The 14,872-nt window shown below is 36.9% G+C and overlaps 1 protein-coding gene across 1 annotated transcript in view; it reads left to right on the forward strand.

Moving 5' to 3' along the window:
* The first annotated feature begins 904 nt into the window (after window positions 1–904).
* Window positions 905–14,872, forward strand: part of cacna1eb (calcium channel, voltage-dependent, R type, alpha 1E subunit b) — a 131,008-nt gene continuing 117,040 nt past the window's right edge. Inside the window, exons 1-3 of the mRNA XM_077242049.1 lie at window positions 905–1,695; window positions 12,560–12,665; window positions 13,139–13,278. Coding sequence (XP_077098164.1) covers window positions 1,487–1,695; window positions 12,560–12,665; window positions 13,139–13,278 — 455 coding nt within the window. The 5' untranslated portion in view covers window positions 905–1,486. The remainder of the gene's footprint in view (window positions 1,696–12,559; window positions 12,666–13,138; window positions 13,279–14,872) is intronic.

Below are 14,872 nucleotides of genomic sequence, written 5' to 3' on the forward strand. Positions count from 1 at the left end.
ACAAAACCGCTTGCAATTTTGCCCAAGCAACAGGCACAAGTATACAAACCAAAGTACTAGCATAGACCAAAAGTAATTCTGAGTAGTAAACAGACATAACATTAAGAAACAGATGTATTGCTTGTGCTTCAAATATATAGTTCAGTCGTTCTGAAATGCAAGTGTCTCTTTAGTTTGTTAATGCAATATAAGTATAAAAGTCGTCAGAATCATCAGTTCTAAAATGGAGAAAGGCATTTTGAAAAATGTAAGCTTAGACTTTGAGGGAAGACTGTCACAGTTTGAATAGCAAACAGTATGATGCAAGACACTGGAAAACTACAAGCTGTGCAAATGCTAATATTGCCAAAAGACTGAATATAACCTACATTATTGTAGCCTGTTTCAATCATGTGTTCACTACGAAATCATTGCCAAGCTACTGTGACACTTACAGCTGTTTCAGGGTAAGATGAGCAAAAATAAAAGCACACTTTTCCATATGTATTTATTTATGTATACTGTGAATCAAATCAGATATTTAGTATGCCTGTGTTGGACAAACATTTACAAGGTACTTCTTATAAAGGTGTACCTCTTCAGATAATCTATCAAACTGATTCTCCTTTTATACATTCCAATACTGTATGTTAAAATCAGTAAGTTGTTTTACAGTAATTCCCAATGCTTGGAAAGTGAATTATTGTGAAAGGTACATTACCACCCATGAACGAATAAGAGAGATTTATTCATTATTGAGATTTGAACTTACTCAGTATAAACTCTGTGCTACAAATCTGTTTCAGTTCATCATCTGACAAACTAGATGATAAGCCACTCACACAATCACATTAAAAAATGTAAAATACATTTCCATGGTAACCAGTTTTCCTATGTCCTGATTTCCCATTGCTTGTGTATGAGTGTGTGTGTGTGTGTGGGAGGGGGAGCACTGGGGCAGAGAGAGAGAGAGCGAGAGCGAGAAATGGGGGCGGGTGAGTGCGAGAGATGAGGCAATATGTGATGGTAAAAGACCACATTCACTGTTATAGATCACAGTACCAGTGTAACAGGTATTACAAACTATACTGCATTACACTGTTCATCTGCGCATCGAGTCTTTGACTGGCATTGGAGAAAAAATGGGCTGGGTTTTGACAGAATTTCATGTTTAATAGCCTGAGAAGTATCATTAGGGATTTAAAAGTGTCATTTTTGGACATTTTCTTTTACAAGGATTTCATGATTTTTGACAATACAGAAATGCCAGAGTTTCGAACAGGCCACTCATAAGAAAAGGATACAATGCTTTGAAAAAGACTTCTGATAAACCGGACTGTATTTTTTAAAGCATTTTATTTTCACAAAAAAGTTTCTTTACGGAGTGCAACAGGCAGAACTGAGCAAACCTCGTGCCAAATTCTTCAAGCTGATTTGCCATTAGAAGAATGGAGTAAAGCTGGGATCTTCTATGAAAGCTGGGATTGATTATTCCAGATCTTGAGACATGGCTCAGTCTGAAGACATGCCTAAGGAGATGAGCGATGAGGCGAAGGCAGAGAGCGAGTCCGCAGGGGCGATAAAACGGGCTCGGACCATGGCTCTCTACAACCCCATCCCAGCCAAACACAACTGTCTCACCGTCAACAGGTCTCTCTTTATCTTCGCTGAGAATAATTGCATAAGAAAATATGCAAAAAGGATTATAGAGTGGCCATATCCTTTAACAAGCTTTTCTTCTTTTACCAATGATAGAATGACAAATTGCATGCAATTATCACAGATTTACTTACCTGTTTCTTTGTGTGTTTTATTTTTTTGATAGAAGTTGGCTGTCCTTTTTCTGTCAGTCGTTTGGTGAAATAATTTCAGACACATTTAGTCAAGCTAGAAAGAAAACAAATAATTAATAATAATTTGCTGGCAGAACGGCAAGTTCTGTATTAAAAGGCACAATCAATGTTTTGTAGACTAAGACTGTCATCTCATATTTCACTGGTTTGCATTGGTTTGCATCTCTACCATTAAGAAATGTGAGACTTTGTGACACTAGACACTCTTTCTAGGGCGTTACAGTGTAATACAAAACTGTTGTCATAGTTTATAGTCAGAGCTGCTTGAGATTTATGTATCTAAGTATAGTAAGAAATGTTAAAAAGAGTTGGTACGTAATTGCTACATTAAATTTGGTTTTATTTGCCTTCCATTACACAAGATCAAGGTCAATTTAGCCAATATGAGATTAATGAGTTCAATATAGGCATGTGGAGGCTTTTCTCACATGTAATCTCACACGTGTCTCCTCTAGAGTCATATTTGCCGAGACACCAAAGCATGCAATCAAAAGGTAGACAATTGAATATAAATGTCATCATTCTTCCAAAACCAAATAACCCTGTAACTGTAAATGTGGAAAACGTATATCTCAAAACGTTCAAGAAATACAGATTGTATGTGGGTGTATGTAGGTCTTTGTCATGAATTGGATGTATTCATGTCCAATAACAACACTATTCAACAAGACATACGGACTAACCAAGACTAGTTAACTAATGACAAAACACACCTGATTACAATTCAATGCCAAAGAACAGAACTTCAAAATAAAGACTTGAAAAATAGTACAACAAAAGGACAAGAGCATTAAATCATCAACCAAACAGTTACAGAGATCTTCCCGATGGGCGGATTCCATATGGCCAAAAGACTGCATAACATCCTAAACTTTATACAACTAAATAATTGCAATTAAGACTCAATAATGGCTCAATGCTAGAGAATGATAACAGCTTTAATCTGTGTTTGTTACACCTGGGCTGTGACGATGATGCCAAAGTGGATCTGATCACAGGTTTCTGACCTTGTGGCTGTGGTGGACCTGGGATGTTGGATTGTGGTTGACTTGTATATTGATCTTGTGGTCCCCACTGGCTGGAGAAACTGACTCTGCATGGCCAGGAGAGATATACTTGGGAACCAAGCTTGGTGTGGCTGATAGAGAAGCATGGGTGAACATGGTAGGCGCATGAGAACTGGTGGATGTTGCAGGCATTGGAGCCAAGGCTGCTCTTACTTCACTTGAGACAAGAGCTGTGACATGGATCCCAGGGACATAACCAGCCTCAGGGAACTCATAAGCAGAGAACAGGAATGCAGTGGAATCCGGACTGGCAGACTCGGGACATGGGTGACAGGGAATGACAGGGAACTAAATAACTAAGTCCAGAGACTGCCATAAACTGCAGAAATACGAAGCTCCTGGTTTGAGACGGGGGTGTGAGTTCCTGCTTATGGTTTGTGAGAGATGTGAGCACCTTGGGTGCTGGTAGTACACAGGTTTGGTCTTAGATGGGCATGACCTCATCTGGCGCAGATTTGGGTGCTGATTCAGGTTCATGGTAGGCATGAGTATCAACTCGTGGCTGTGAACGTGAGGTGAGAAAGCTGGCATATTTGGGCAAAACTAAGAGGGAAAAAGTGATCACAATCCACCACTTCCACAGTGCATGGTATGGAAGCTTGTTTCCGCCAGAGAATAACAAATAAAAAAGGTAATTACTTTTTATCTCACAATTCTGACTTTTTTTCTCATTGCGAGATATAAACTCTTAATTCGAGACATAAACTCACAATTGCGAGAAATAAACTTGCAAATTCTGACTTTATAACTCTCATTTGCGACTTTATATCACGCAAATCTGAGATGTAAACTTGCAATTCTGAGGAAAAACATTGTCTTTTTTCTCTTAGAACTGGACTTTATGACTCGCAATTGCCAGTTTATATCTCACAATTTTGAGAAAAGATGTCAGAATTGCAAGATATAACTCGCAATTGAATGTTATAAAGTCAGAAATAAGAGATTATATCTCGCAATTCTGAGTTTATATTTCGCAATTCTGACTTTATGACACAATTGCGACTTTATATCATTCAATTCTGAGAAATAAAGTCAGAATTGCGAGATGTAAACTTTCAAAGATAAATGTCCAGTGAGTGGCACTAAAAATGCTTTCAGTTTTATCCAAAACAGATAAAAGTGAATCAACGTTGGTAATTGTATATATTGTGGTAGTTGTGAAATGAAATGTCTGGTGCTAAAAGGTTAATGCTCTATCGCTTTTGAAAGAATGTACTGCCAACACTAAACCTAACCAACAATGTTAACAAAAGCAAACGTGATGTATAAACGCAATGACATTTTAGCAAGTACATTGTTGTGTCAGGTGAACTACCAAGTTTATTATGTCAGAAAAGCCATACTTGCAGAGATGGTTATGTGATGCAAACTGTATTCGTTTACAAATCAGGCACTATGGTCATGACATAGTCTAATGTAAAATAGGGTTTGCTTGATGGGTTCATAGTTGATGGTCGTGTATTCTTTAACAGAGCAGAATTACATCAAGTTGGAATCCATGTGCATAATAATAAGAACTGAAAAAAAAGAAAAAAACCCACAATGGACAACTCTATTAGGTCCTCTAGAAAGAGCATGTTCTGACTGTGAATAAAGACTTTTCTCCAGGCTATAGTCAGAATGACATAAAAAATTGCAACAAGCCTCGGAGATGGGAAAATAAATGGCAAATGTCTTTTCCTAGCAATGCAATGGTAGGACAGTACCCAATACACTATATTAATATTACACTCAAATCCAAGCCATTCAGTAAAGTTTATGTGTATTACTGTTTGTCCAGCATGGTATAATCTGCATGTATTGGGTTCTATATGTTTATTTTTTACAGTGAAGGATCAAGTGAATAAATAGGCTACAATTTTCATATAACAGCCAATTATCCAAGGAAGAAACAGACATGTAGGTATGAGAAAATTATACGGTTAATTGGTCTTGCTGACTACTATTTTTCTACTGCTAATAATAGTAACTTGGCACCCTGATTTAGTTCCGGTTGCTTGTTCATGTATAAGCCCATCCTCTCAGTGTACTCTATAGCATGTCTTTCATTAATTGTATTTTTCAACACAATTAACCACTATGTCACACAATAAACAATATATTTAATATTTCCTAAAAATCCTTTAACTTTGATTAAATTCACAAGTGACAGCTACCAATCCAATCAGCAGGAACTGGTCACTGCACATATTTATTCTGAGGATTGCACTCGTTTTCCATATTTGAGCCTGAAAATGCATTACAAGCAGCATTTGAGATAATGTTTGAATGTTTCTCAGGTGAGCAGAACTCAGTCAAACCTCCCCGGAGGAGGTTAAGTGTTGAATGCTGGTTGCCATGGCAATTCTCGCTGCTAGAGAGATGCCAAAAATAAAAAAGATGAAGATTCTAGGTTAGTGCCCCTGATTGAATTGACATTACTGTGCGTATTATTTTATAATGCCGTTTGTGTGTGTGTGTGTGTGTGTGTGTGTTTGTGTGTGTGTGGCTGTGTTATAGCTTCCAAGTATTTTACCACTCTTGCAACCATCTTTTTATCTGAAAAGAATGGTGAAATTTGGTGCTCTGGTTGCTCAGAAAGTATTAGCACAGATTTTCTCTACAAGCTGCATGATTTGAGGTATCATTCATTTCCGTAGCACAGTCAGTGCAGCCGACTTACTGTAAGTTCTAAATTGTTCAAATTACTAAATATGATCAACAGGAAAAGTGCTGTTTGCCCCAGCATACACACACAACTAAAACCATTCTTTGTTCGCTTTTGAAGCGGGTTTATTTGGTGATGATGTCATTGGGCTCATGTATCTGGCCATTGAGGTTTACCCTTTGATCTCCCCCTCAGACACGCTGTAGAGAACATGAATGAATTTGGATTTCCATTCATTTGGTTTTGCATTGAAATGGTCATTAAGTGTAAAAAAAAATCAATGGGTTTTCTCACATGAGTTAGCTATTATTTTTTTCCTCCCACCATATCCATAAAAAAAATCTCAGCAGGTTTTATTTTTTTATTCTTTATAAAAATGTGGCAATTTAATGGTCGTTCAAATGTCCACGTTTACAAGAATCAATCAATCCAAAAGTAATTTTGTTAATCTTTTTTGACCTCTGCCAAGCACATGCATTTTAAAAATAGTCTTTTATTTCTGAAATATTGGAAACAGTTTACAAGAACAATATTATGTCATCGCTTCACTCAATTCGTAAGAATAAAAAGATAAAGTTTTGAAACTTAAAAAGGCTCATTATTACGTCAGCATCAGTTTTGCAACAATAATAATAAAAAATAATTATATACATTTATATAAAATAGGATACTTAAATTTTGAACATGTGATTGACTGTCATGGCTGTTTGCAGCAGAGAAACAAAAAGAGCAGCACCTAAATGCAGCAATCTTTAGTTTATTGACAAACTCAAAAAAAGTAAAATAATAAAATACTCAGAAATTTCAAAATCACGAACAGAACTACCACCAAACAGACGAAATTGAAACAAAGACTAACAGAAAACATGATCAATATACCAACAAAAACAAAGGGAGGAAACGAGAAACAGGTGGATCACATTAATCAAACAATGAATTACCGGTCCCACTTTACATTAAGTGTCCTTAACTACTATGTACTAACATTTAAATTAATAATTTGATACAATGCACTTATTGTATGCATGCATGTATTTACATTGTACTTACATTTTAAAATACCTGCATGTTAATACATCTATAATTACACTGTTGACCTTCCCTTAAACCTCAACCCACACTTAAACTAACCCATGCCACCAAACCTGTTCCTAAAATGATCCGTATCCCACCTAAATAACAGAAAAAGTCTTTTGCAATACAATAAGTACATTGTTCTTTTTTTGATGCAAGTACATAGTCGTTTAAGGGATAGTTCCTCCAAAAATGAAAATTACCCCATGATTTACTCACCCTCAAGTCATCCTATGTGTATATGACTTTCATATTTCAGACAAAAACAATCTGAGATATATTAAGGCCTTCTGAAGCAATTTGATGCGTTTGTGTAAGAAAAATATACTTATTTAAAACTTTAAAAATTAAAACTAGATCCGAGGAGATGAAGACCCAGGGCAACACAGATGGACTGGAGGGCCGAGGCGGAACCGCTGGCTCACAGGACCAAGGTGGAGATGAGGGGCTTGGCAGACCGGGGCAGAGTAGATGGTGAAGCCGGAGGGAAGGAAGAGCCAGGTGGAGTCAAAGGGTTGGAGGGACGAGGTATTGCCGGAGGACCGGAAGTCCATGGCGCAACCAAGGTGATGACTGACAAAGGCAGAGCCAGAGGAACGAGGGAGCATGGCGAAGTCTGAGGGATAGCGGACCTTGGTGGAGCCGAGGGAGTATGGAGCTAAGGTGGAGATGATGGGTCGACAGACCAAAGTGGAGTCCAGGGCTCGGACTGGAGACCTGAAAGCCCAAGACGGATCCGAGCTGCAAGGAGAATCCAGCGAAGGAGGAGCCAAAGGGCTGAAGCGAGCCAGCAGAGATGGGGCCAAAGAACTGGGATGGCATAGGCAGAGGAGGTGGGAGTGGGAGTGGGGGGCCGGGTGGGATCATCAAAACCAGGCGTCACATGATTATCAAAACCATGAACAGAATAACCAAATCAAACATAGACAAAATTGGAACAAAGACTAACAGAAAATCAGCTCAATATATTCTAACAAAAACTAAGGGAGGAAACGAGAAAAATGTGGATCACGTTTATTGAACAATGAATAACCATAGTAACAAATACAAACAAAGGAAACAGAACAGGAAACAATGATACAAGAAAAAAACACATCTAAGAGTCAAACTCAAACACAGTCAAAAGGTGAAATAACGTGACACTGACCAATTGAAAGGGCGTCTTTCCGGGTCCCCTGGATCACAAAACTCGCTCCTCAACCACAAAATTTCTATAATTGCTGAGATTGTATTATCACAACACCTGAATGTTTTTGCCTACCTGAGATACTACGTGTGTTCCAATTTCCCAGATTCAGCTTTCTATATAGATGGTATCTACCGGAAAACATTTTTTTAATAATATAAATAGGGAATGCCACATGGTGGAAACTGCTAAGACTGTCCATTTTAATATTTGCCTAATTTCTCTGCTCAATTACATGTTGTGGCGAGCAGGACGAGGCCGAGGGACGTGAGAGAACGGCGCAAGGCCGGTGGAGTTAGTAATGCACGTTCTCTCGCGTCCCTCGGCCTCGTCCTGCTCGCCACAACATGTTATATTATAAGCTACCACTATAAGCGGGAAATTGATAAATCAAATAATTATTCATACATGAAGCATGCAAACACAACACATAACCTTCTGTAACACCAACATCTAAAACACACAGTCCCAACTCTGCAATAAACACAGATATATTAGTCCCATCCTTATCAGTACATGATAAGAATTGTAACTCAGAACATTGTTTAGAAAACTTGTCCCGAATAGAGAATTAGTGTTTAACATATTTGCAAGATTTTGCTAGGGAGTTTTCTTATAATTCTGAGTGGTCTATGGATATTGTCTGCATTGTTTTGATCCCATGGCTGGTCTCTGTCAATTAAATTCCTACCAACTGTAGGTTTTGGAGTTATCTTCTATGTTGGCTTGTGTTTTGGATTTGACGAGTTTGGATTATCTCTAGACTGCTATGTTTTCTGCATGGTATGTTACTCATAATTTTGCAAATAGAATCTCAGCTGTTACACACTCTTATTTGTCCAATCTGACAACTCCATTTGACATTTCAGTTGTAAACTGTTTTTCTTCCAAAGAAACATTAATGTGAAATCCTTTTGGAGATCATTTTATGATCTGAGACTGTAAGACAGACTGGTGCAAGCTAAACCAAAACGCAGGAGCCTGAAACATATGTTTTTATCACTTAGAGATGTGCATTTAGGGTTATGTTTGGCCCAAGAAGTTCAGTGACCCAAAGCATATGGCAAAAATTATGGAATGGCTTGGAAATATAATTTTACTATGGCCTCAAAAATGTTTTAAGAGCTGAAAATTGTGTGTGACACCTTTGGACCAAAGTTCATTGAAGTATCAGTACCATCTTCCAAGTTTTAGTTTAACTGTTCTCATAATGATGACTCACACTTGTTTCCTACACTACAATATAACTACCGGGCAGTTTCAGATGGTGCTTTCAAAATTGTTCGTATTTATCCTGGCCTGCTGTAGTATTTTCTTTGGATTTGTTCGCTGTGTTTCATGGATGCACAATGATTTTCATTGACAATCCAGTTTACAGGCCAACATTTTTTCTGCAAATCCACTGTAAAGTCAACAGTAACATTTTCTCATTCCCTTACTTATCAATACAACTTTAGATTGGGCAACCAGGGTTTTAGAATCTGAGAAATAAGTAGTAAATTATTTCATTTAAAACAAGGAATGATATCTGCTGCTGAAGTTAGGACAGTACTGAAATGGTTTAAATATCGCTCTCTACTATTAGAGCTTGCTTGAGAAATTAATTCAAATTGACAAACTTATCAATATCAAGCACTAAAAAGAATTATGTCAATAATTAAGACTTTTTTACTTGTTTAGGGTCATATTTTGCTTGCTTTAAAGGGTGGCTTATACTGTATTTTAAAAACATTGTAGATTCTGATCTTCTCTTCTACTAGGAAGATATCTTATGTTCATCTGGTCTTCCAGTGGACGTGTCAGAATCAACTGAAAGCAGAGATGTGACGTTTTCCACATTGACACAGGTTCCCAAGGCATTCTGGTGGATGCAGCCAAAGCTAAAGAAAGATATTCTAGACTCTCAGTGTTGCCAGAATATAATTGGGAGGTTTACTCACTTAAATTGCATCCCGGAGCCATGCACTCTAAAAAGAAATCCAGGGGATATATTACCCCAACTTAAATACATTCATGGTTGCAAGTTAAAAATTCAGATTTATTGATTTGTTTCAGCTTTTTAAGTTTAAGTTAAGTTTTGATTAATTCTCTTGACATAATAATGTTGAACATCACATCAACTTAATATTGGCTGTAATTTTAACTCAAATTTGTTCATTAATTGATTTTTTGGTTACAATTTAATTTAAGGAGAATAGTAATGTTAATTAACTACATGTATTTAATATAGAGTTATGTTTAGGGTTTTTGTTTGGTTTAGGGTTAGTTACTTATAATTATGCATAATGTACTGTTATTACAATACTCGTGTAAATACGTCACCTTAAAATAAGTGTTACCGATTTTCTTTTTTAAATTAAGTTGTAGTAAATTTGAAAATTGACCAGCGGGTTTCTAGTTCCCTGCATCCTTTGCATAGACTGAGAGTATAAGGAGAGTAAATGTTTTAAGTTTTAATGTGTTTAATGCTGTTATGTTTGACTTTTAGAAGAGTTTCTGTTGTTGAGGTTTTTGTGGTTAGTGGTTAGCATTGTGCTGAAGAGTAAAGGCCCTTGTGAAATTCACATCAGAAATTTTCGCACGTTAAAAAATAAATACGACCTCATGTTATGTCAATCACGCTTGCACACTCCCTCCAAAACTTTTGTCCGTCATTAAAAAAATCGGATCGGGTTCGATTTTCTCCGTTTTTCGCATCCGTAGCAAGCAGTTTGAATGGTGTTTGAATGGTGTTTTGACAATTCAGAGCCACAGAATTACGAATACAAAAAAATGCATATGAAAATTTCGGACTCTGTGTGGGCAGGCCCTTGATATGGGTGGCTGGGTTGTGGTTGGCTATTTCAAAGAATACATTACTTTATGCTTTAAAGGTAGTGACAAGTAATTTCTTACATATTCATTTTTACATGCTAAATAAGTGAAATTTAACATGTGGTTTTCTATATGTTTATTTTTACTGAATACATAAAAATAATTGGCTCCAATGCCACCACTAAAGTAGTTAGAACAACTTAGTTTCTGAATAATGTAGCATTATGCTACAATGCTACTTAATGTAATATGTTGGTTGAACATAATTTCATTAGAAGTTGCATATCTCAAAATATTAATGCAAAGTGTTGTATGATATTCATTCATTCATTATCAGAATATATTTTAGAGTGTGGCAGACAACATTTAATGGATGTGAATGTGCTATTAGGGGATGGACCAACGATCAATTTCATGCACAATTCTTCTACTTGATATGTTGGGTTTGAGTTGACAAGTTGTGGGTAATCCACTACAAAGCTAATCAAGGCTGACAGGAGCTAAAGCAAGACAATGCAGCCACTGTGAATCTGTTAATGAGCATATGCATGCTTCTCACCTGCATCATCCACTCAAACACAAGTCAACTAATAAGAATGATTAGTTATGCATTTAATCAAACAAGTCCATATGCTACTGATACATTGGGTCATTCCATGTCAAATCAACCAAATATTTTTCTGACGAAAGACAAAGATAAATGAAAATGGGTCAAATTTAACAATCTGAACATGAGGTCGCATTGGGATCCACATTTCTATGTGATTGAACCATATAGGGCCTTTAAAATGAAGGAAAATGAAAAGATGATTAAGAATTAGGATCTAAAAGGATATTTAATGCTTAGCCAATTTCTAATACTTTTAAAGAGTTACATGCATGCAAACTTTTGAAAAAGAAAATTGATGGCATTGAGACAGGTATAATCTATACAATGGTGTTGATAGAAAAAATTAGATACATTTCTAGTTTTAACCTTATTTGCTGTTCATTTTTTTTTTGTTGTAATTGCAGAGATACATACAGAAATTTTACAGAATACACATATCGATCAAAAAAAAAAAAAAGATTAACAACAAAATAAGAATAGACGATAACATTATTTGTTGTTCAGATATTCCTCTTTAAAAGAGAAAAAATATCAACTGTATACCACATTTGGTTTTTGACCACTGAAAATGTGTTTAATTGACCAATTTACTCATCGAGCCGCTCCACATTAAGATATCTCTGGGATTGAACCATATACTCTAGGGACTTTAAAATGAAGATACCAAAATAAATGTTTGTTAAGAACCAGAACCTAAAATAATATTAAGATATCTTTAATAATTCTTGAGTTACAGGAATGCAAACTTGGGGCAAAAAACACAAGAATGCTTTTCCTCATTTTTGACTTTTACTGTTGGCATATACGTAATGCAATAAAGATTGCTTAAGTCAACAGATTTAACTAATAGACCTACCAATCTCTGTGTAAAAAAAAAATAATAATGATGCCATCTTTCTAAAGTCATATTTATCCCCCTGTAATTTGGCTCCAAATCTCAGGTAAAATTTGTCATTTTGACCCCTCTCTACAGAATAGTAAATATGCATCCACGATATTTAATATTTTGACATTTAAGTATTTCTTTCACCGGACAAAAAATGATCAAAATTGGTGACACGGAATGACTCATAACCATTAATGTGCATGCAGTATATGTTCCTACTGAAGAGAAAAGGGAATTAATGCAGGTATGCAGGCTTTTTTGGATATGTTGAGTAGTAAGGATAGAGATTGTGAGTCTTGAAGAGAAGAGTCTTCATTGTTTAGATGCGAGCTGAAATGTTTAAATTTAATTGTTGTATTTAATAGTTAAATTCAGTAGTTGTTAGAAATGACGTGCATTATTTGCTCTGATATAATATTTTGCCTTGACTTCTATGACATTACTCCGTTTGAGTATATGATCCTGGCCACCATCATAGCCAACTGTATTGTTTTATCCCTGGAGCAACATCTTCCTGGTGAGGACAAGACACCTATGTCCAAAAGGCTGGTAAGCATTAAAAACATAAATATACCCATATTCTAGAGAAACATAATTGAACCTTCAAAACTTTTGCTACTACTTAAACTACTTATTATTTAAAGTATTTGACTCCCAGAGTCCAAAATAAACCTCATTATTTTACTCAGAAGCTAATGTCAACCAACAGCAATTCCTAATGAACATGGCCACCAATTTAACTATGCAACAATACAAATCTTCAATTACACCACCACAGCACATACACTTAATAGTTTTTCAATCTTCACTAACACTATCAAACCAGGCCAATTTCTTAGGCACAAATTAAGCAAACAACGGATTATAACTACTGAACGCTGTACTTACAGTTTCCCTGGGATGGGTTAGTAGAGTATGTCCCTATGAAAGAAACTTACTTACAATACTAACTCTGAAAATGAAATCTGACCACTTGTTTTGTTTAATCATTTTATCTGTTTCTTTATCATTGGGTCCATTAGGAGAAGACAGAGCCTTATTTCATTGGGATCTTCTGTTTTGAGGCTGGTATCAAGCTGGTGGCACTTGGTTTTGTTTTTCACAAGGGTTCCTATCTTAGAAATGGCTGGAATGTAATGGACTTCATTGTTGTGCTAAGTGGGTAAGTGATTTTCTTTTCAATACTTCACAGTAATGAATAGTTTGAGATAACAGGTGAGAGCTATACAACTATATAAAGTATGGCTTAAATTGAACTTTCATTAAAAAAATCTGATTGGACTGTAAAGAGGTAGTAGGGATCTGCCCTAAGAGTTTTGCCATGTGTAATATCAGATAGGTGTGCACAATCATCCGAAATAAAAACAGGCACTCTCAGCTACAAAAGCAGGAGGACTCTCCCATGGTAGCATGATGTCCTATGCTGTCTTATACTACACTTTAAACATACAGTTGCTAACTTCCCTAAGCACTTCTTCATGGGGCATTTTGAAAGCCCATTCCTCTTACTTAATTGGGTGAGGGAAGTTTCAGCTGATCTTAACATAATCAATTCTGACTGAGGGATCTATTCATATACCTTCATGCATATTAACAGAGTCGAACTGAATCAAACTTTAGTTCTGAGTTCATGATGCAAGATGCACATCTGAAGTAGCTCAGCACCAAATGAGCTAATAAGCATGTCCAGATGAGTTATTAAACCAAATAACCATTTTGAAATGAACAACTAACAAAGAACTTGCAAACAAAGATATTGGATGGTAAAGTTCTTTGGCGCAGGCCCCGTCCATAGTTCACTTCGGAGGGTAGCGGACTCTGCATATCCTGTCTGAAGACGAAGCAGGGGCGCAGCCGACCCCCGGGGAGGTATGGACAGGGACCATCCTGTGTTGGTGGGGAGGATGGAGGTGAATGTTTGCGTCATCATCTGCAAACTCAAACATGTGTAAGTAACAATCTTTTATACTCCAAGTATTAGATAGTGATTGGATAGACCAGAAAGTAATGAGTGACATAACATTGAGTCTTCCTGGCAGAACTTTATGCTAAAGCTTTCATTTCTGTCAAAGTTGTTTATCCTTGGAAAACTTTGACAGTTAGAACGGGTTCTTTTTGAGTCGGATATGACCAAAAAGCTGACTTTCAACTCTGCCTGCAGGTTTGATTCAATCATTCCAAATGGTTATTTGGTTCAGTAACCCATCTGGGCATGCTTATTTGCTGATTTGGTGATGCCCGCTACTTCAGATGTGTGTGTTCTGTCATCAACCTGAAACTAAAGTCCGATTTAGGCACATTCTGAACCGGTTCGACCGCTTAAAGGCTTAATCACTACTACATATCCCAAAATGCAGCTATTTGTAGATTACTATTAGTTAAACACACGGGCGTAATTTCCTATGGGGACAGGGGGGACATGTCCCCCCCACTTTTCAAAATCCCGTCCGTGTCCCCCCCCACTTTCAAATTCGTTTGTTATGATTTTTTAACTGCGCGCCGACATCGCCACGGAGGAGCAGGACCGAGCAGAACACAGACATGATGCCTGTCTCTGTCGATGCGCGCGTCCGCGTACAGGCAGGAACGTCTCGTGCACACTCTTAATAGTGTAAGCGCACTGAAAGTTCTACTGAGCAGCCGGTATCGCAGTCAGTCATGAAACGCCAGCAACAAGTGACTTTAATATCTTCATGGATGGAAAAAAAGAAAGGAGATGTGAGTTGGTTGATTCAGTAAATTAGCTCAGGTCAGGG

The sequence above is a fragment of the Siphateles boraxobius genome, unplaced genomic scaffold, assembly GCF_051911475.1.
Source record: "Siphateles boraxobius isolate OS27281-9 unplaced genomic scaffold, OSU_SipBor_1 25, whole genome shotgun sequence".
Lineage (NCBI taxonomy): Eukaryota > Metazoa > Chordata > Actinopteri > Cypriniformes > Leuciscidae > Siphateles > Siphateles boraxobius.